Source organism: Protopterus annectens, chromosome 4.part0, assembly GCF_019279795.1.
Source record: "Protopterus annectens isolate FY-2018-M chromosome 4.part0, PAN1.0, whole genome shotgun sequence".
NCBI classification, from domain to species: Eukaryota; Metazoa; Chordata; order Ceratodontiformes; family Protopteridae; genus Protopterus; species Protopterus annectens.
The window spans coordinates 831,771,531-831,794,258 of record NC_056733.1 but is presented as its reverse complement, the minus strand read 5'-3'; the positions used below and the strand labels follow the sequence as shown (position 1 = coordinate 831,794,258).

The 22,728-nt window shown below is 45.2% G+C and overlaps 1 protein-coding gene across 1 annotated transcript in view; it reads left to right on the top strand.

Annotated features, from left to right (window-relative positions):
- The window catches only part of LOC122800349 (transcription elongation regulator 1-like), a 123,734-nt gene extending 101,224 nt beyond the window's left edge, over positions 1 to 22,510 (top strand). The window contains exons 4-5 of the mRNA XM_044069798.1: positions 21,839 to 22,003; positions 22,505 to 22,510. Of these exons, the coding sequence (XP_043925733.1) occupies positions 21,839 to 22,003; positions 22,505 to 22,510 (171 nt within the window). The remainder of the gene's footprint in view (positions 1 to 21,838; positions 22,004 to 22,504) is intronic.
- Positions 22,511 to 22,728: the final 218 nt, after the last annotated feature.

Sequence of the window (22,728 nt, the reverse complement as noted above, 5' to 3'; positions counted from 1 at the left end):
AGGAAGTTTTCACATTTTTGGTAAGCACAGAGGACCCTCCTTAATGATTCCTTGGCTGACTGTTTTTATCTCAAGTCAGAATTCAGTTCTGTTTTTCTGTAAAAGACATAATTTGGGAATGTCTGCATGCCCCCAGTTGATGCCAGCACATTGATGTAGTGCTGCAGTTACATAAGTCTTGTGTATCACACAAGCCCACAAGTTTCTTTTTTGCCCCTTATACAGCTAAGATCTCAGCTCTTGTTAGTATTGTGTGTGGTTGCCTAAATGTCACAGTACATGCCTGTAAGGCAGTCAGATTACTGGCCAGCACCTGCATTGGCATTTAATGTACTTTCTTCTGAGAAAAGTGTGTTTACAACTGCTACAAGTATCAAAGATTTTTAATGGTTACTCACTATTGATAGGAGAAGCTGTTGGTGCACTTAATGAAAATGGCTGCTGTTGAAAGGTCTTTGTTTTGACTGTCAGCAGGAGGATCCTTACATTCTTAGACCATTAGTAGGAGCATCACTGCAGAGGTAAACGCTTGGAAAACAGGTCTGAACTTCTTCCAGGTAATCTGTTGTCCTCATTTCTCCTCTGCAAAAAAACTCAATGTAATGAGCTCACTTTCCGTCTGTCATGGCAGGGGCTTGACCAAAGCCAACCATTGGCCTCCATCAAGATGCTGGAATTATGATAGACTTGTTTTCTGTTCTCTACCCTATGAGGTGCATCTGAGGATTTTCTATATCACTGTTGCAGTATTCTTTACAATAGGGATTCCCTGCCTTGGGCAGCCTGATGCCCAGCCAGCATACTAAAAGCCTTCGGTTGTAAAAAGGGACATTGTATGTCACACACATGCACCCGGTGTAGGGCATAAAGGTGCATCCTCAGAACAACTTTGCCAGTCCCGATGCCATCTTCGATCATCTGTCTGAATGCTTCTTCATCTGCTGGTTACTAAGCCTTTCTTCAGACAGGTGCTCAGTTGATTTTTTTCTCGTCTTCCTTTATTTTTGTGGTTGTAGGTTTCATGTTATCCAGAAAGGGGACATGCCAGTGTAGGAGACAGATTCCCCATAAGGACCATCATGAGCAGTGTCTGTTTGCTTAGGTGCTTCTCATGACCATACATCTTGTCTTATTTGTCAGGCGTTTGTTCCAAAGACCTTGTATAGTTGTTTCTCTCCTTTAGCCATTTACTTGGAGAACCATCATCATAAATTGTTGGCTAATGCTGCCATGGAAAAGTCTTCATAGCTAAAGGGTCAGCCATCTGGGACGAAGGCTGCCAAGAAAGCTCCGATTCTTCGGCTGTAGCGCTTCCACCCGATGTCTCTCTCTTGGCTGGTGAAGGCCCAGAGGACCGCCTGTTTTTTCAGTCCGATTCCTCTGCCATGACCATTTTGGAGGCCGGCATGGATTCGGCTTCTTGTATGTCCCCAGAGGGCTCTGCAGACCAGACCTCTGTTTGGGATGATCAGGGGGAAATGTTGCTGATTCATTTCGGTAGGGAGAAATTTTGCTGATTATTTTGGTAGGTACTGTAGAGTGTTAGGAATCCGGGCCATCTAAGATCTTTAGTGCTGACTTCCCCTTGAAAAAGAAGCAGAAAACTAAGCATCTTTCTCCTGCTCCCAAGGATCCTCAGTGTGAATGGCAAGATTTTACACAGGGTCTGTTTTAACACCTTTATGGCTTTGAAGTCCAGGTCCACTTAGGGTAGGGCATCTCTGATGTTCTTCATATTTCACTGGTGCATTCATCACATCACATTTTGGTTATACCTGCCAGGGTAGCCCACAGTCTGCCCGAATACCAGAGGCTTAGTATTTCTGCGTCGGTTGCCATCACTCCAGGACTGACGTCAGGTTGTCAGTGTTATAAATTAAGGCAGCCGATGCCATTACATCAGTCTTTCTTGCCGAGGAGCCCGAAGCAGAAGCAGTTCGCATGAGTGTCGGTCAGCCTCTACCTGAGTTTTTCATTTCCGAAATTGAATTTGAAGTCTTCTAAAGCTAAGTACCCCATTGGGGACCCTTTTTTCTTGCTCTAACCGATGTTAGAAAAAGTTAACAATTGTCTCGCCTGTGGAAAGCCAGTACCGCACGGAGATTTTCATTCCTGCTGCATCACTTGCTTAGGCCCACACTACGACGTCTCCCACTGTCACTCTCAGTCCTCGAATTCTGATATGGCTTCGGTAAGCGATCAGACAGCAGATCTTCTGAAAAAAAAAAACGTAAAGATAAAGACAGAAACAGACCGCACAGGTCCAAAACTGCCGACATTGCTTCCGTTAAGCTAGTCGTCAGTTCACCGGTCCTCTGTGAGGTACTTTTGCAGCCCCGGTGCCTGTTTCTGTGGATTTGCAGGCCCTACCGAGACCTTTTCAGAGTCAGGTATGCTGCGAGACTCATCGATTTAAGGATCCTGTGGATGTCTGTACCTTGGATGGGTCCGGAGTCATTGAGCAGGCACCGGCTTCAGAGGAAGTACTTCGCACTAACGATTCTCGACACAGACTGACTTCTTTCGTGTCTACCGTTCTTTCAAAACTACTGGGTTTCTAAGGTCCAGGGTGCGAACTGCACCCAAGAAACCGATGACCCAGTCTCAAGCACCTGCTTCCTTGTCTCAGTCTCTGATGCTTAAAATGGCGGAAGACCTTATAATGCTGATCAGGGGAAGCCAGGCTACCCCTTCCAAAAGAAAGAGGTTTGTCCCCAGTAGTTTTATCTGAACAGGAGTCCGATGACTCTGATGCATCTGACTATGAAGATATGCAACCCCTCTCAGCTTATGAGGATTCTGATGAAGAGGAATCCACCCTTTCAGCCTCTCCACCAGAGAACAACTTCTTTGGGGAAACCCTTGCATACCTTAAGGGAACATTTCCATTGGGAATGTCAGGACTACCCTCAGTCAAAAAAGGGACTCTGGGAATTCCAAGATCTTCCACAGCACAGACCTCTGGCCATTCCTCCTATCCTGGATGTTGTAGATGATGTTTTTATGGAGTCCAGTTTGACTCCTGACACCCTCCCTCCTGCTCCCAGGAAACCAGACAGGTACTATAGAGTCCCTGACTCTCTCAAATTTCTATTCAAAAATCCTACTGCTGACTCAGAGGTTATCTCTCAAGGACCTAAAGGAATTAAAGCAACTTCTGCTAAGAATCCCACCCCCCTCAGATAGGGATTATTGAACACTAGACTGGGTAAAAAAGTATACACCTCTGCTACTCTTGCTATTTAGAGCTCTAAATTGTCAGTTCCATATACTGAAATATCAGCAACATACCATGGAATTCCTCAAACAAAAATTATCTTCCTTTCGTGCTTATGCAGAAAATAGTTATAAGAGTTAATGTATTCTACAAGTCAAGTAACTAAGCACACCTTACAATGTGGTTTTGACGCCCTAGAAGCATCTTGCAGGACAGCAGTCACTGGTTCTGTCCTTAGAAGACATGCTTGGCTAAAGGAACAGCCCTTGCCCAGACCATGTCAAATCCAAATTATTGGATGCACCGCTGCACAAAGACAACTTATATGGCACCAAGACAGAGGAGGTCTTAAGATGGAAGAAAAAGCTAAATCTGTGCAGACAGTTAAAGACTTCTTGCAGGTCCAGCCACTGAGGTTCAGTAGGCATTGCCCTCCAAGCACTGGTCCTTTCCTGCCCCCTCCAGGTCAGCTCAGCCCAGACCCCGGGGAAGCAGCCCCCCCCCCCCCGACAGCAGCCCCAGAGACTGCAGAGATCTAAGCAATGGAGTTCCTCCTCTTCAAGACCAGGGAGTGCTAATCCACCCCCTCATGGTAAGAACTCGCAATGACTTCATGCTTCTACCCCCTTCCTCTGCCCACTTGCTCTTGTCCCTATGAGGAAAACTCTCCTTCCACGCAAGCACCTGGGCCACCATTACCAACAACCACTGGGTCCTCAACATAGTGTCCGAGGGATACAAATTTTGTTTCCACACTCTACCAACCCCAGAAGTGTTCACAGATCGTCCCCCAAACCAGTGGCAGAGGCCAAAAAGCAAGTCCTTTCCCTGCTCTCTGAGAGCAGTAGAGCGTGTTCCTGCAGAACGGGGATAGGGCAAGGGTTTTACTCCAGACTCTTCCTGGTTCCCAGAAAAGAGGGTACGTGTCGCCCCATTCTCGATCTATCCAGTCTAAACACTTTCCTGGTGATAGCAAAATTCAAAATGCTCAGCTTCCAGCAACTTCTACCCATGCTCTCCAAGGATGCTTGGTTAGCCACCCAAGACCTAAAAGAGGCCTACCTACACATCCCAGTCAGGGAATGTTGCAGGAAATATCTCCATTTCAGGACGGGATCACTGTACTTTCAGATGTTCTTCGTGTTTTTACTGTTGCAGTCATCACACTTGGGTTATCTGCCTGCAGGTAGCCCTCAGTTGGCCCGAATTCCAGAGTCTTGGGATTTCTGAATCGGATGCTGTCACCTCTTCCATGACGTCAGGTCGTCAGGGGTCTAAAACATGCAGCCGATGCCATTACATAGTACAGTTGTGTACACTTACCATAAATGTAGATGTTAGAGTGTCTTCACTGTTGCAGTCATCACTGTAGGGTTCTTCCTGCCGGCAGGCAGCCCTCGGTCGGCCAGAATCCCAAAGTCTGGGTCTGGCGTTGGCTGTTCAGTCATGCTCCCTGACATCAGAGCGCCAGGAGTACAAAGCTGCCAGCCGACGCCATGTTCTCCAGTTTTTCTTGCCCCAGATGTCAGGTGCCCAAAAGTGAAGGCTAATAGTAAAACAAAAATGTAACCTTCAACAAACCCCATACTCTGTAGCAAATACACCTCAGAAGAAGGTTGAAGTAGGAAACCACAGAAATGAAAGTGTAAGAGGGGACAGGAGGGTGGGTAACCCAGACTGCAACAGTGAAGGCACTCGAACATCTACATTTATGGTAAGTGTACACAACTGTACTATGTTCATCGTGTTTCACCGTTGCAGTCATCACTGTAGGGTTGAATCCCAAAGCTGAGGTAAAGGGTGGTGGTTATAGAGTAGAAGGGGGGGCTAGAAGGAAGGCCCTGCAAGACTGCAGAAGCAAAGCCTGCCCTAGACTTAGAGTAAAGAGGGAGATTATAGTGCTTAGCGAAAGTATGCACTGAACTCCAAGTAGCAGCTTCCAAAATATCTTTGGTAGGTACTCCCCTGAGAAAGGCAGCTGAAGTAGCAGCAGCTCTGGTAGAGTGAGTTCTAATTTTTCCTGGGATTTGCTTTCCATGATAGAGTAACAAAATCTGATTCTATGAGCAATCCATTTAGAAACTGTCTGTTTTGAAATAGCTTTGCCTTGAGAATTTGTTGCATAAGAAATGGACAGTTGCTCTGTTTTCCTGATATCCTTGGTTCTGTCCAGGTAAAAACGTAGTTGTCTGTGTACATCCAAAGAATGTAAGATCCTCTCCCCCTTATTTTGTGGATTAGGGAAAAAAGTTGTCAGGTGAATAGTTTGATTTAAAGCCACTTTAGAGACCACTTTAGGCATGAAAGTAGGATTAGTCCTTAAAGACACCCTATCTTGGTGAAAAATATTATAAGGTTCCACAGCCATGAGAGCTTGTAACTCTGAGACTCTCCTGGCTGAAGTCAAAGCCAGTAGGATAGCTGTCTTCCATGATAAAAACTTAATGTCCGATGTGGCAGCAGGCTCAAAAGGAGGCAGAGTGAATTTTTCCAGAACATAGTTGAGGTCCCAGGCAGGCATGGGTGGTGTCCTAGGGGGCCTTAGATTCTTTGCTCATCTGAGGTATTGTTTCAGAAGTGGATGCGAAAAGATTGGAGGGTCTATATTGTAATGTGCAGAGATAGCGGAGGCATGTATTTTTATGGAGGAGAAGGATAAACCCTTATGTAGCATGTCTGTCAGGTAATGTAAAATCAATGGGATATTAGGAATGAGAGGATCCAAATCCTGAGCATGCATCCAGGTGCAAAATCTCTTCCATTTACCTTCATAAGATTTTTTAGTGCTAGGCCGTCTGGCTTCTAAGATTACATCCATGACCTGTTTGGGAAGGGTAGGAATAGTCATAGACTCTGAATTCGCCAAGCTGCCAGGCTGAGAGTTTTGATATGAGAGTCCAGAACCTGGCCCTGGTGTTGGGATAAAAGATTTGGTATCGGAGGTAAAATTCAAGGAGGCTCCTGGGATAGATTCATCAGTGTTGAGTACCAAAATTGACGAGGCCAATTTGGGGCCAGTAAAATCATTTTGTGTTTGTCCTGTTTGATCTTTAATAACACCCGTGGAAGAAGAGGTAGTGGAGGAAAGGCATACCCCGAGAGGTTTCTCCAACTGAAAGAGAGAGCATCCACTTTCCATGCTAGCTTGTGAAATGTCCTTGTGCAAAAATTCTGTAACTGGTGGTTGAGGGGGGATGCAAATAGATCTATGTCCGGGCAGACCCAGGCTTCTGTAATCATCTTGAATATTTGGGTGTCCAGCATCTACTCGTGTGGGTTTGACAGGTTCCTGCTCAGTCTGTCTGCCAGAATATTTTGTTTCCCTGGCAGGAACTGAGCTTGTAGATCCACTTTGCAAGCTAGAGCTGTGTTCCAAAGAGTCATGGCTAGTCTGCAAAGGGGGGTAGGAGTGTGAACCCCCTTGCTTGTTTATGTACCACATAACTGTGGTGTTGTCTGTCCGTATCAGTAGTTGTCCTGGCTGTAGAAGGTCCCTGAAAGCCAAGAGGGCATTCTGTACTGCTAACATCTCTTTTAAATTGATGTGTAGGTGCTAGATTCTCTGTCCAATAGCCTTGCAGGCCTTTCCCCTGCAAGTGTGCTCCCCATGCGTAATCCAAGGCGTCCGTGGTTAACACCTGGCTGGCTGGAGGCAGACTGAAGGCTTTCCCTGTGTTGTGAAGACATGCCATGGTCCACCAATGGAATTCCTTTTGTAGGCAAGGCAAGACAGCAATCTGTGTATCCAGACTGTGGCAATGCTGGGACCATACACTTTTTAGATACCATTGTATTTTTCTCATATGTAGTCTTGCATGTGGAATGAGAAGGATGCAGGAGGCCATGTAACCCAGAGCCTGCAGGAATTTCCTTGCAGTTAGCTGAGACATTAATGCCAAGGTTTTGAAAGTTGAAGCCAGCTGTAGTTGTTTTTCGGATGTCAAGAAAGCCATCTGGGTTGTTGTGTTTAGAAGAGCACCCAGAAAAGTTATCTGTTGTGTGGGTGTCAAATTTGACTTTATGTTCGCAGTGAATCCCAGGCACTTGAGTAGATTTTGAACAAATTCCAGGTGCTGGAGTAAGACATGCTTGCTGTCTGCTTGAATAAGGCAGTCATCCAGATAAGGGTAAATTTGAATTCCCTGGAGTCTGCAATAAGCTACTATTGGTGCCAGGCGCACTTGAAGACCCTGGGCGCAGTAGACAAGCCAAAGGGCAGTGCAGAGAATTGGTAATGTTTCAAACCGGCCTTGAACCTGAGGTATTTTCTGCACTCCTGTCTGATAGGGATGTGTAAGTAAGCCTCCTTTAAATCCATTGTCGCCATCCATGCATTTTTGCTCAACATTGGCAGGAGCTGCTGCAGAGTAAGCATCTTGAACTTTGGTATCTCCAGGAAAGTGTTTAAAACTGGCAGATCCTGGATAGGTCTCCATGAATTTTGTTTTCTGGGAACTAGAAAGAGCCTTGAGTAAAAGCCTTGCCCCGTCTCTGATTGTGGAACCAGTTCTATGGCCCTCATAGCCATGAGGGAACCCACCTGGTTTAATGCCTCTGCCCATTGGTGTTTTGGAAGGTCTGGCCATCCACTTGGTCTTGGCAAGGTATGAAAGTGGAATTTGTAATCCTTTGAAACTACATCCAGAACCCACTTGTCTTGGGTTGTGTAAGTCCAATTTTGGTGAAAAAGAGAGAGTTTTCCCCCTAGAGGGGCTTCCAGGAGAGAAGTGCCTGGAGCCATGCAGGGGGAGTCATTGAGCCTGTTTTCTAAAAGATTGAGGTCTGTGCTCTCCACCCCTGGGGGTGGAAGCACTCCACTGTCTAGGTCTGTAAGAGGTCTGTGCTTGGGCCCTCCCTCTGGAGCGCCTAGATCTACCCCTCTGAGGCCTGTCCGAGCTGGGAAAGGACCAATTTTTAGTTGGCCAATTTCTGCTAAATCTAGGGGGGGTGAACTTGTAAGAAATCCTTAACCGTTTGCTTGGATTTAGCCTTGTTCTCCATTTTCTTTATCACCTCTTCAGCCTTAGACCCAAACAAAACATTATGCTGAACAGGAGCATCCAGTAACTTTGCTTTCACTTGATCAGGTAAATTTTGTTCCTTTAACCAAGCATGCCTTCTAATGACTGTGCCAGTGGCAGCCGCCCTGCATGAAGCCTCCAAGGCATCAAAACCACAGTGTAAACCATGCTTCCCCACTTGCTCAGTAGCATGCATCAAATCGTGTAATTCCTTATTATCTGCACATGCAGAAATGGTACTTAGCTTTTGTTTCATAACAGACAGCAGGCATTGCTGATATTTTAGCATATGAAATTGGCAGTTTAAAGCCCTGATTGATAAAGTAGCAGAAATGTACACTTTTTTGCCTCATCTCTCCAAAGCTCTGGAATCCTTATCTGTTGGAATAGGGTTTTTAGCAGAGACTGCCTTAACACCCTTAGGACCTTGAGAAATGGTTTCTGGATCAGCAGCAAGATTTTTGTAAAGGAACTGGTGGGAGTCGGGGACCCTGTAATATCTGTCAGGCTTAGCAGGGGCTGGAGGAAAGGAATCTGGAGTTAAATTAGCCTCAGAAAAAGCATCATCCACCATATCCAAAACAGGAGGAATAGCCAGGGGTCTATGTTGTGGAAGAAGAAGGAAATCCCTAAGCCTTCTCTTAGATTCAGAGTACTGCTGTCCTTCCCAGTGAAAATGTTCCCTCATGTCATGTAAAGTTTCCCCAAAAGAAAAATCCTCAGGGGGAGAAGCTGATGGAGTGGATTCCTCAGCATCAGAATCCTCATAAGGAGGGAAAGTATATTCCTGGTCAGAGGAAGACACGGAAGAAATAAATGCCTGATCAGAGGATTCAAGATCCAATTCTTGCCTTGGCCTTTTGTCTGGAGGGGGATGTGAACCCCTAATCATGGTTAGTAAGTCCTCTGCCATTTTAAGCAGCTGTTTCTGTGATTTGGGTCCCGGATCAATAGAGGCCTGGGCTGGTGTCTTTGATTTAGAAGGAGTCTTCGCCTTTGTCTTTGGTTTTGCCTTAATCAGAAGCTGTGTAGGCCTGAAAACCCCCTCGGAAGCCGGTACCTGCACAGCGGCTCCTGACCCATCCGAGGGAGCATTGTCTGAAGGTCCTGCAGCTGGAGTACTCAAAGGCCTAGTTGGCTCCTCGTGGGAGTCCGTTTCGGCAATCGGTTCTGAAATGGCCAATGACAGGGGCTGCGAAAGTGCCTCACTGACGACTGCCGAACCTGGAGCTGGCTCTGCTTGTAAACCGTCGTCTGATTTGGACCTCGGAGGCCTGTCCTTATCCTTGCGTCATTTGTGAACTCCGGTAGTCGGAAGCGTGTCCGACATTTTATAATTAAATCGCCTACCAAAGTAGTGAAAAGCAAAATCGTACCTCTGCTTAATCGTACGTTGGTTAAATCTAGCACAAAACCGACAACTAGCTAAGTCGTGGTCAGGGCCTAAACAAGGAATACAGTAAGAGTGGAAATCCTTATGAGGTATTTGCTTCCCACAAGAAGTACAATTATTAACTTTTTCTGACATCGGACTGGAGCAAGAAAAAAGTTTCCCCAACGGGGTACTTAGCTTTAAGAAGAAATAAGTCTTCGGACTGAAGTACGAAAAAATATCAGGAGTCAGCCGACCGGCACTTGCAAACTGCTTCCACCGCACGGCAAGAAAGACTGGAGAACATGGCGTCGGCTGACAGCTTTGTACTCCTGCTGCTCTGACCTCAGGGAGCATGACTGAACAGCCGACGCCGGACCCAGACTTTGGGATTCTGGCCGACCGAGGGCTGCCTGCTGGCAGGAAGAACCCTACAGTGATGACTGCAACAGTGAAACACGATGAACATCAGCATTTCTTGCCACGTGGGAGCCTGAAGCAGAAGCAGTTCATAAGTGCCGGTCGGCCACTTCCTGAAATTTTCGTTTTTTCGAGTTTCAAACCTGAAGTCTTCTAAAGCTAAGTACCCCGTTAGGGATCCTTTTTTCTTGCTCTTACCGATGTCAGAAAAAGTTAACAATTATCTTGCCTGTGGAAAGCAAATACCTCAAGAGATTTTCATTCTTACTGCATAGTTTGTTTAGGCCCAGACCATGATGCTCCTCGCTGTATCTCACAACCCTGTAATATCTCACAACCCTGTAATATCTGTCAGGCTTAGCAGGGGCTGGAGGAAAGGAATCCGGAGTTAAATTAGCCTCAGAAAAAGCATCATCCACCATATCCAAAACAGGAGGAATAGCCAGGGGTCTATGTTGTGGAAGAAGAAGGAAATCCCTAAGCCTTCTCTTAGATTCAGAGTACTGCTGTCCTTCCCAGTGAAAATGTTCCCTCATGTCATGTAAAGTTTCCCCAAAAGAAAAATCCTCAGGGGGAGAAGCTGATGGAATGGATTCCTCAGCATCAGAATCCTCATAAGGAGGGAAAGTATATTCCTGGTCAGAGGAAGACACTGAAGAAATAGATGCCTGATCAGAGGATTCAAGATCCAATTCTTGCCTTGGCCTTTTGTCTGGAGGGGGATGTGAACCCCTAATCATGGTTAGTAAGTCCTGTATCTCCTTCTCACAACCCCACACTGCCAAGACCCTCACCACAGAAGCATCAGACTATGCCTGGGGTGCACACCTTGACGGCAGGTGCATTCAGGGCCAATGGAGCCCAAACGAAATACGTTTGCACATCAACCAAAAAGAGATGTTAGCTGTTCAGCAAGCTCTGACAGCCTTCAGACCCCTACTCTCCCTGGGGCCTCTACTGATCAAAACAGACAACACCACTGTGATGTGGTATATCAGCAAGCAGGGAGGGACTCCCTCATATCCTCTCTGCAGGATCGCCATGACCCTTTAGCACACAGCCTCAGCCATGCAACTACACCTCCTAGCACAATTCCTGCCAGACTCTCTAAACTTTCTGGCAGACAACTTAAGCAGAAATCTTCTGGACCCACATGTGGCAGCTAGACCAAAGAACCATCACCCTTGTAACCCAGAAATGGGGCACCCCGAAGGTCGATCGCTTTGCTTTCCATTCCAACCATCAGCTCAGCAAATTCTGCACCAGGGAACCTCACAGCAAGATCTGGAAAGTGGATACTCTCTCCTTCCAGTGGGTCAATCTCTTGGTCTATGCATTCCCCCCTCTACCGCTCATTACAAGGTTCCTGCTCGAAATAAGGGAGGAAAAACCGAGGACAATCCTGATTGCCCCAGACTGGCCACGCCAGCACTGGTACCTTCTGCTGCGAAGCCTGTCACCACTGCCACCATGGCATCTCCCTCAGATCCCAACACTCCTGACCCAGAGGAATGGAGAATTCATGCATCTCCAATTGCAGACCCTCTATCTGGCAGCCTGGCTTATTCCCTGACCACTGCACAAGCTGCCAATCTAAGCAAACAAGTTCTAGATGTTATACATGAGGCCAGATGCCCTAGCACTATCAAGTCTTATGCTGACAAGTTGAAAAGGTTTTGAACCTGGATGCAGGCTAAGGAAGCCGGAACTGCACAGCCCTCCCTACCTCTCATCCTGGCTGACGCTACTACACAAGGGTCTATCCTTCACTTCCATTAAAATTCGTGCCTCTGTCATCTCTGCTCATTTCAGCACAGAGCCACCTCTTTTCTCCGACCCTCTCATCAAACCGTTCCTAAAAGGGGCTAACAACTTGAGGCCACCCAGAAGAGCACCTACCCCAGTTTGGGACCTTAACTTTATTTTGGAAAAACTCACCCTGCCCCCCCTTTGAACCAGCAGCGTCAGCAGAGTTAAAATTCCTCTCTTGGAAGACGGCCTTGCTTCTGGCCATCACTTCAGCTAGAAGAGTATCCTAGCTACAAGCACTAATAGCTGTAGAGCCCTTCATCATTTTCCACACTGACAGGGTCTCCCTCAGGACTAACCCATCCTTCATGCCAAAAGTGGTGTCTGGTGTGGCTCTCAACAATCCATTCATTTGCCCACCTTTTTACCTAACCCACAAAACAAGGGGGAAATGATTCTGCACTCTAGATGTGCACAGACAGCTCAGATTCTACGTAGACAGGACTAAATCATTTAGAAAGACTGATCAGTTGTTAGTCAGCTTTGCTACAGGAGCAGAGGACAAGGCCATATCCAAACAAACCATTTCCAAGTGGATAGCACACTGCATCCATTTCTGCTACAAGCAGCACGGGACCCCCCCCCCCGGGGGGGTCAGGGCACATTCTACCAGAGCAACCTCCATCTCTGCAGCTTTCCTCAGAGGGATCCCCACCAGCGACATCCTGGAGGCTGCAACATGGACATCTATTCATACCTTCACCAAGCATTACCACCTACCTATCTTCCCCAAATCCAGGGCAGGCTTTGCCACAGCAGTCTTGCAGGGCAACCTAGCCAGCCCCGAGTCTTCTTGACTGCCTCCACCCCTTTCTTCAGCTTTGAGAATCGACCCAAATGTGATGACTGCAACATTGAAACACGAAGAACATAGTACAGTTGTGTACACTTACCATAAATGTAGATGTTAGTGTATTCACTGGTGCAGTCCTGGTTTCCCTTCCTCCATCCCCAGTTCTCTCTCTCTCCTCTCTTCTCTCTCCTCTCTCTCTTCTCTCTCCTCTCTCTCTCTCTCCACTATCTCTCTCTCACAAGGTACTTTTTGGTATTTACTTTCTACTGGTGGGGTTCTTCCACCATATCCTGGCTCCCACTTGGGGGCTCCTGACAGGGCAAGAAAAACTGATGTAATGGCCTTACTTTATACTACTGACGACCTGACGCGACAGTCCTGAAGCGACGGCAACCGATGCAGAAGTACTAAACCTCTGGTATTCGGGCTGACTGAGGGTTACCCTGACAGGGATAACCCAAATGTTATGACTGCAACAGTGAATAGACTCTTAACATCTACATTTATCGTAAGTGTACACAGCATTACTTTTCCTGGTTGAGCTCTGTTTTTTCTCTTTTTTTTTTCTTGCCTTCTTTATTTCTAATGTGCAGCAAAGAGTCCCACCAGACCAAGTAGGATCCGGAGTTTACTTGAGATTCTCTTTAGTGCCAAAAAAAAACAGGGGACTGGAGTCCAATTCTGGATCTCAGTGTATTGAACATCAGTTCAGCAAACAAAATTCCGGATGGTTACAGTTCAGTCTATACTTCTGTTCTCAGGAAAAGGCGATTGGATGTGCTCAGTAGATCTTCAGGATGCGTATTTTCACATAAAAATGGACAAGAGCTCCAGAAGATTCCTGTGCTTCTGGCTGGGGACTAGACTATCAGTTCAGATCCCTGCCATTTGGTCTCCACAGCCCCCGAGGTGTTCAAATACATGACAGTGGTAGCAGCTCACTTCACGCTGCAAGGATTCAGTGCGTTTCCAAACCTGATTGACTGGCTCATTACCACTCCCATCAGGCATCTACTGTTACAGGCAAGAAACTAAGTTCTGTTAATTTGTTCCTCACTGTAGGACTCCATTATAAACTATGAAAAATCCCATGTAGAACCAACACAGCAGGTAGAGTTCATAGAAGCGATGCTAAACACAAAGTACGCATTACGTCACTTCCTCCAGGAAGACTTCAAAGAATAAAATTGCAAGTCAGTCAGATTATTCGCAGCAAAAAGGTGACTGCAAGACTACTGCTACAGACCCTAAGGTCGATGTCCGCCTCCATTTTAGTTCCACTTACGAGATATCACATGCAGATTCTTCAGTGGCTTTTGGCTTCCCAATGCTCTTTACTGAATCAGCTTATGTCCCTTCTAGTAATGATTACCAATTTATGTAAGAAAGACCAGAATTGGTGGCTTCACTCCACCAAAATTTTGTTATATCCTTTGTTTTTCCTCAACCCCAAGCCACCGTGACCATGTCGCCTCTCCGATAAGGGGTGTGTGTGTGTGTGTGTGTGTGTGTGTGTGTGTGTGTGTGTGTGTGGGGGGGGGGGGGTTATCTGGGAAAGACAGTCCAAGGCACTTGGTCCCAGCTGGAGGTCAATTTACACATCAGTGTTCTAGAGATGGGGGCAGTGCTCTTAGCTTTGCAAGCATTCCAAGAAACCTTTTCTTCGGGAATTATTGGGATTCAGACAAACAACTTGTCAGTAGTCTGGTACATCAGCAAACAAGGGGGAACCAGACCTTACCCTCTGTCGAGAAGCATTCGGAGTATGGTAATGGGCGATTTCATCTGACCACTTTTTCATTGCAGTGCACATTCTGGGGAGCTCCAATGTGATTGCAGACAAATTGAGCCGGAGCATTCTAATGCCTCATGAGTGGTTTCTCAATCCTTTAGTGGCGGAAAGGATATTCTGCTAGTGAGGTCAGCCATGCTGCAACCTCTTTGCTTTCCCCCCTGAACAAGTGCAGCAGGTACTTTGCCCTGATCCCCATTCTGGGGGAGTCGCCGAAAGATGCTTTCCTTCGTGATTGGCCCTCCAGTCTTTTGTATGCCTTTCCCCCAATTCCGCTCGTATTCCAGTTTCTAAAGAAAGCCAGCAAGGTCAAACAGGATAATTCTCATTGCCCCATTCTGGCCTCGACAGATATGGATGTTCTTCGTGTTTCACTGTTGCAGTCATTACATTTGGGTAATCCTGCTGGCAGGTTGCCCTCAGCCGGCCTGAATTTCAAAGTCTTGGGTCCTGCGTCGGCCGCTGTCGCCCCTTCCCTGACACCAGGTCGTCAGGGGTATAAAAGAAGCAGCCGACACGATTTTCTTCAGTCCTCCTTGCCGTGCGGTGCCCAAAGCAGAAGCTATTCGCAAGTGCCGGTCGGCCGACTCCTGAAATTTTCGTGTTTGAGTTTCAGAACCACAGTCTTCAATAAAGCCAAGTATCCCATTGGGGAAACTTTTTTCTTGCTCCAGACCGATGTCAGAAAAAGTTAATAATTGTATTACTTGTGGAAAGCAAATACCTCATAAGGATTTTCATTCTTACTGTATTCCTTGCCTAGGCCCTGATCACAACGTTTCTGGTTGTCAGTTTTGTGCTAGATTTAACCAGCGTACTATTAAGCATCGGTGTACTTTTGCTTTAAAGTATTTTGGTAGCAGGTTTAATTATCTTAAAATGTCGTCGGATAGCCATCAGACTACCGGAGTTTACAAAAAACGCAAAGAAAAGGATAGAGAAAAACAACCGAAGCCCAAAACCGATGAAGCTTCTCCTAAGCCAGTCGCCAGTTTGCCGGTTCTCAGTGAGGCGCTTTCGCAGTCCCTGACGGCCGCTACTTTAGAGTCGCAGGCCGCTACCGACTCCCACGTGGAGTCTGCCATGCCGCTGGATACTCAAAAGTATTGGAGCCTCGGACTCTAATCCCTCAGATGGGTCCGGAGCCACTGAGCAGATGCCGGCTTCTGAGGGTGTATTCACACCACAGCATCTTTACATAAAAACGACTTCAGCTTCATAGACAAAGACTAAAGCAGCTTCTAAAGCAAATAAACAAACTCATGAGCCATGTGTACAGGCCACTATGCCCAGAAAACAGATGATCAAGATGGCCGAAGACCTGATTACCTTGATCAGGGGTTCCCATCCCCCTCCTGATAAGAGGCCTAGGCAAGAGACTTGACTATGAATCTTCTTCTCAGGTTTCTAGTTCTTCTGATTCCTCTTCTGATCAGGGATACTCTTTGCCCCCCTATGAGGATTCTGATGCTGAAGAATCTATACCTTCAGCATCCCCTCCAGAGGATTTTTCCTTTGGGGAAACCTTGCATACCATGAGGGAGCATTTTCACTGGGAAAGCCAAGATTTTTCAGAATCTAAAAAGAGGCTCAGGGATTTCCTTTTACTTCCACAGCACAGGCCTCTAGCTATTCCCCCTGTGTTAGACATTGTAGATGATGTGTTTTCTGAGTCTAGTTTGACCCCTGACTCCTTACCTCCACCTCCTGTTAAGCCTGACAGATATTACAGGGTTCCTGACTCTCTCAAATTTCTTTTTAAAAACCCTGCTGCTGACCCATGCTGCTGACCCAGAAACTATTTCACAGGGTCCCAAGGGAGTTAAGGCTTCTACAGCAAAAAACCCAAACCCCTCTGACAGAGATTCAAGGGCACTGGACAGATGGGGGAAAAAAGGTTTACACATCTGCAACTTTGGCTATAAGGGCATTAAACTGCCAGTTTCGTATGCTCATGTATCAGCAACATCTCATGAGATTGCTTAAACAGAAAATGATGATAAATTCTGAATGTGCTGAAAACAAGGAAATGCAGGATTTATTGCATGCAGCTGAACAAGCTGGAAAGCATACTTTGCAATGTGGTTTTGATTCTTTGGCGGCCTCCTGCAGGGCCGCAGTTACGGGTTCTGTAATTAGGAGGCATGCATGGTTAAAGGAACAAAATCTGCCTGATCATGTTAAAGTTAATTTACTAGATGCACCTTTACAGCATGATACTTTGTTTGGTGTTAAGGCAGAAGAGATGTTAAAGAAAATGGAAGACAAAGCTAAATCTATGCAAACTGTTAGAGTTTTTACAAGTACAGCCGCCTAGGTTTAGAAGACACTGGCCTACAAAAAATTGGTCCTTTTCTGTCTTTTACAGACCTCAAAGGGACAGATCCAGATGCCCAAGGGGCAGATCCCAGGTGCAAGGTTATAACCGGTTAAAACAATGGGGTGCTTCTACCTCCAAAGCTGGAAAAGATAAAGCACAAACATACAGAAAACAGTCCCAATGACTTTCCTCTGACTGCACCAAGCACTTATCTTCTGGCAGCACCCTTAGGGGGAAAATTAGCACTTTTTGCTCAAAATTGGCACATTATAACCCAGGACAAATGGGTTCTAAATATAGTGTTACAAGGCTACAAATTCCATTTCCATACTCTGCCAAAGGCAAACGGCTGGCCAGATCTGCCAAAAAATCAATGGGCAGAGGCACAAAAACAAGTTTCATCCCTCATGGACATGGGGGCCATTCAGCAAGTACCAGAGCAAGAGCGGGGACAAGGATTTTACTCTACTGTTCTTGGTACCCAGAAAGGACAAGGCCTGGAGGCTGATACTGGATCTATCTATTCTGAACACATTCCTGGATATTCCAAAATTCAAAATGTTGACTTTGCAGCTGCTTCTGCCCATGCTGGGCAAGAACGCTTGGCTTGTGACTTGAGAGGCATACCTGCATGTACCAATCAGACAGTCGTGCAGAAGATACCTCAGATTCAAGGCTGGTTCAATGCATTACCAATTCTCTGCACTGCCCTTTGGCTTATCTACTGCACCCAGGGTCTTTACAAAGTGCCTGTCACCAGTAATTGCATTCTGCAGACAAAGAGGAATGCAAATATACCCTTACTTGGACGACTGTCTAATTCAAGCAGAGGACAAGGACATTCTTCTTCAACATCTGGCGTTTGTGAAAAGACTTCTAACATGCCTAGGGTACACAGTCAACGAAAAGAAATCAAAACTAGTACCCTCTCAAGATATAACATTCCTGGGTGCAAGCTTGAATACAACTGCCCAGATGGTTTGCCACAGCCTGGAAACAATGATTCCTCTCATTCCTTGCCTGCAACAGGATTTTCTTTGGTGGGCAGAGACATGTACCAAAACAAGGGACAGTCATTTATTCTACCCTCTGCCACCCAAACTTTAACTACAGAAGCATCAGACTATGCTTGGGGGGGCCCACCTGGCAGGGAGATGCATTCAGGCCAAATGGAGCTCAAACCAAATGCATCTACATATCAACCAGAAAGAAATGCTAGCTGTTCAGAATGCTTTGACAGCCTTCAAGGACTTAGTTCATCCAGGACAACTACTGATACAGACTGACAACACCACAGTTATGTGGTACATAAACAAGCAGGGGGGTACCCACTCCTACCCCCTTTGCAGACTAGCCATGGCCTTGTGGAACACAGCCTTGACTTACCAAATACATCTTCAAGCTCAATTCCTGCCAGGAAAGCAAAATACTCCGGCAGATGACCTAAGCAGAAATCTTATGGACCCGCACAAATGGAAACTGGATCCACAAATCTTCAGCATGTTAACACAAAAATGGGGAAGCCTGGACATAGATCTATTTGCCTCTCCCCAAAACTATCAGTTGGACAAATTCTGCACAAGAACTCTTCACAAAAAAAACATGGAAAGTGGATGCTCTATCCTTCAGCTGGAAAAAATCAGTCTATGCCTTTCCCCATCTGCCTCTACTCTCCAGGGTCTTACTAAAGGTCAGACAGGAAAAAACAAAAATGATTCTAATTGCTCCGGACTGGCCTCGCCAACACTGGTACCCGCTTCTAAGGAATGTCCCACCTTCCTCCTTGGTACTTGCCTCAAACACCTCACCTATTGTCTCAGAAGAATTATCAAATTCTGCACACTCAGCTCCAAACTCTGAATCTTGCAGCATGGCTAATGCACATATTTTACCAACCACATCTCTTATGAAACCTGTGATGGATGTCATTTTGGAAGCCAGAAGGCCTAGTACTAGAAAATCATATGCTGATAAATGGAAGAGATTCTGTGCTTGGAACCAAGCACAAGGAATAGACACAGCAAAACCCAATATTCCTCAGATTTTACAATACTTAACTGAGATGCTTGACAAGGGCCTATCTTTTTCTTCAATAAAAATCCATGCCTCTGCCATCTGAGCTCATTACAACACAGAGCCTCCCCTCTTTTCTCATCCCCTGCTAAAACAGTACCTCAGAGGGGCCAAAAATGTAAGGCCTCCCAGGAGAGTGCCAACTCCTGCATGGGACCTCAATTTTGTGCTGGAAAAACTCGCCCTACCTCCTTTTGAACCAGCAGCTACTGTGGGTATAAAAGTTCTTTCTTGGAAGTTGGCCTTTCTTTTGGCAGTCACTTCAGCTAGAAGGGTTTCAGAACTACAGGCTCTCATAGCAGTGGAGACTTTCATTATTTTTTACCCGGACAGGGTGTCCCTCAAGACCAATCCTTCTTTTCTGCCTAAGGTGGTATCCAGTGTGGCTCTTAACCAGACCATTCACCTGCCAACTTTCTTCCTGAATCCGCAGAACAAGGGGGAGCGGATTCTGCTTTCATTGAATGTACACAGACAACTAAGATTCTACTTAAACAGGACAAAAATCTGTAAGAAAATCTGAGCAACTACTGGTGGCATTTGCTGCAGGATCAGAGGGGACGGCTATATCAAAGCAGACTATTTCAAAATGGATAAGCCATTGCATTCGTTTCTGCTACTTGCACCATGGTAAACCTGTGCCCAAGGGGATCGGATCCCATTCCACCAGGGCTGCCTCTACTTCAGCAGCTTTTCTCAGAGGGGTCCCTACCAGATACATTCTAGAAGCTGCTACTTGGAGCTCAGTTCATATGTTCACAAAGCATTATCATTTACCTCTCTTTTCTAAATCCAGGGCAGGCTTTGCCACTGCAGTCCTGCAGGGTTTTATAGCAGCTCCTAATGCTGTTTAGTTCCATCCTCCCATCCATAGCTTTGGGATTCTACTCGAATGTAATGACTGCAACAGTGAAACACGAAGAACATAGAACAGTTGTGTACACTTGCCATAAATGTAGATGTTAGAGTGTATTCACTGTTGCAGTTCGTATTACTCACCCGCCAACCCCCTTTCTATACCTTCTCTTTCCTTCACTGTACTCAAAAGCCTTTGTGGTGTATTTGCTTTTAGTTGAGAGTAAATTTTATGTTTCTAAAGTGCATTTATATATTTACAGATTAATATATATATATATATATATATATGTATGTATATATATATATATATATATATATATATATTTTTTTTTTTTTTTTGCTCCCCATTTGGGGGGCACCTGACATCCGGGGCAAGAAAAACTGATTAAAATGGCATCGGCTGCATGCTTTATACCCCTGATGACTTGACGTCATGGAAGAAGAGACAGCAACTGACGCAGGACAAGACTTTGTTATTCAGGCCGACTGAGGGCAACCTGCCAGCAGATTAACCAAATGTAATGACTGCAACAGTGAATACACTCGAACATCTGCATTTATGGTAAGTGTACACAACTGTACTTTCTTCTGTATGCCTAAAGCAAGGTGTAAAGTATAGATTTAGATGTCTGGGTTATGTTGATATTACCATTTTTGCCGAATTAAAACTAAATGCCCCGAATGCCTTAACCTCACTTCACATGACTGCCTCTAAACAGTCTTTTAAATAAGCTTTAAAACAGCAACCGAAGCATATTGCATACAGAAGTCACAGGGTGTACTTGAAGGTGTTCCCTTAGATTGTGTTGACCTCTTTACTTAGCTGGGCACAAAAATAACAAGCATGTCCTCACTGATATCCCAAGATATAACTGTTGGGATCAACCAGCCATCAGCTTCCTCCTTCAGGCTTTACAGTATGCTTTTGAACTGCAATTAAATCTCCTTGCAAACCATACCATGATACAGAGGAAAAAAACTCAAAAACTTTCCAGATGTGTTGCCTACATACTGTTTGTGGCAGTCTGCTTACAGATAAATAGATGAGTGTCTTGTAAGATTAAACTGCCTTAACCAGCCTTCCACTGAATCCATCATTAATCGACAAGTGCAGTGTGCGGGCATTGTCTGGCATGTTGGCATGCAAGATTGGAGATTACTTAACATTTTCATTTCAGCACAAACCCCAAAGCACTGTAAGGTACAGAGAAGTCGACGAAGAGATGCACAGTCACACTTCGGCATGCAGGGTGGCTGGCAGCAGCAGAAAATGGAAGATGATGGGTGGCTTTTATTCATAATAAATGTATCTTGATAGCAGAGAGCAGGGCCATGACCTGTCAAAGCTAATGATTAAAAGTCATGTCATGTCTGCTAGAGGTGGAAGGGCAGGTTACTTCATTGCCATTTTATTTTACCTGCCCTGCACAGAGAAAGGCTTTTGATCTCCAGGGGTACAGTTCTGTTAGACTATTTTTAAATTCCTTATAAAGATTTTTCTTTTTGTATAAATATGAAGTATTTTAATGCAAAGAGTATATATTTTTGTTTGTGGCTGTATGTTGAAAAGGTTGCTGCTGTTGAAAATTTTTATAACAAACAAATATTTGTACCTGGAGTTTTTTTTTTTTTTATATATATTACTATTTGCTTCAGACTATGTTTTCAGAGCGTATGTTTACAGCACATTTGTTCCATTTCCCTCTAGGAGAAGAGCCCTGCAGCCCAGTTGTTCCTCAGTGGCTAGGGTCAAGTAGCAGGAGTGGTGCCATTTTCTGTCAGGGTCAGTGAGGGTTTTAACTTGTCCAGCATGAATATGCTGAAGTTTATGCACAGTGCCCCAATGGAGTAGCATGCAGTGGGAATAAGCAATGAAAACACATCTGATGGACTGCAGATTTCACTGTATATACCACCTAGAATCTGCACTCTTGACATGCTTGGTTACATTTATAGTTGTCATTTCACTTGCTTCTTAGATGTAAGTAATTCTTGTTGCAAGAGGTTTGTGCCGTACCGTTGGGAGGCTTCTAGCTGTGGTATCAACATCTTGTGGATACTAAACTGGATCTGTGGTGGATGTTATAATGTTCTCGTATGTTGAATTTTATTGGCATTTATTGTGCGAATTGTTTGTTAAAGTAGTCTTTGTTGCATATACAGAGGCCTCCTTTTATGCCACCACCTCCCATGGCAAGCTTACCACCTCCCCCAGGAATGATGTTTCCACCTGGAATGCCTCCAGTAGTAGCTCCTGCAGTACCAGCACCCCCTACATTACAACAAATTGAAGAGATTTGGGTAGAAAACAAATCTGCTGATGGAAAGGTAACATGATCCAATTAATCTTTGTTTTTGTTTGGTTAATCTTACTTTAGTTTTTTTGTGGGGTTTTGTGCATGCTTTTCATGTAATGTATGAAAGTCTTTCTGAAACAGCTATAATTCACTTACCTGTTGGTTTTGTTTGTTAGGTGATAGTGTGGAGCCAGGGTGACTGGGGGAGAGCATGTTAAATGTTTTCAACAGTGATACTCTTACACAAGCACTATTGTAGAATGTCTACACCTTTCTAATCTCTGAAAATTTGTTACAGAAGATTTGTAACTGCGTAGACCTACAAAGCAAGGTGTACTGTCTTTCCTAGCCTGATGTCTGTCGAGATCATTTCTGCCAGTTCCTACATCCATGGACTCTCCTAAATCTCCATTCTCAGTCATTTTCCCTAATTTTTAGACTTTACCCAAGATGATCATTGCAAAGATTTCTTGCTAAAGAAAGTGTGTGTTTATTTTATATTTTATGTTTAATTTAAATATTTATATTTTAGGCTTGATAGTTATCAGTTTTCATCAGTTTTGTTTAGCTGTCTAGAAGTTCTTGCAGGAAACTACCCTGTTGGTCTGAGGGGGTCCCCTCATCACATTGGAAAGCAAGCATAAAGTGCAGTGATTCTTCCATTTTAAGTCCTTCATTGAAGCCATGAAAAGCTGTAGAAAGGTTTTTAGGAAATTTTTGGGCTAAGTTGACTAACACAGAGGCCAAGTTTTCACT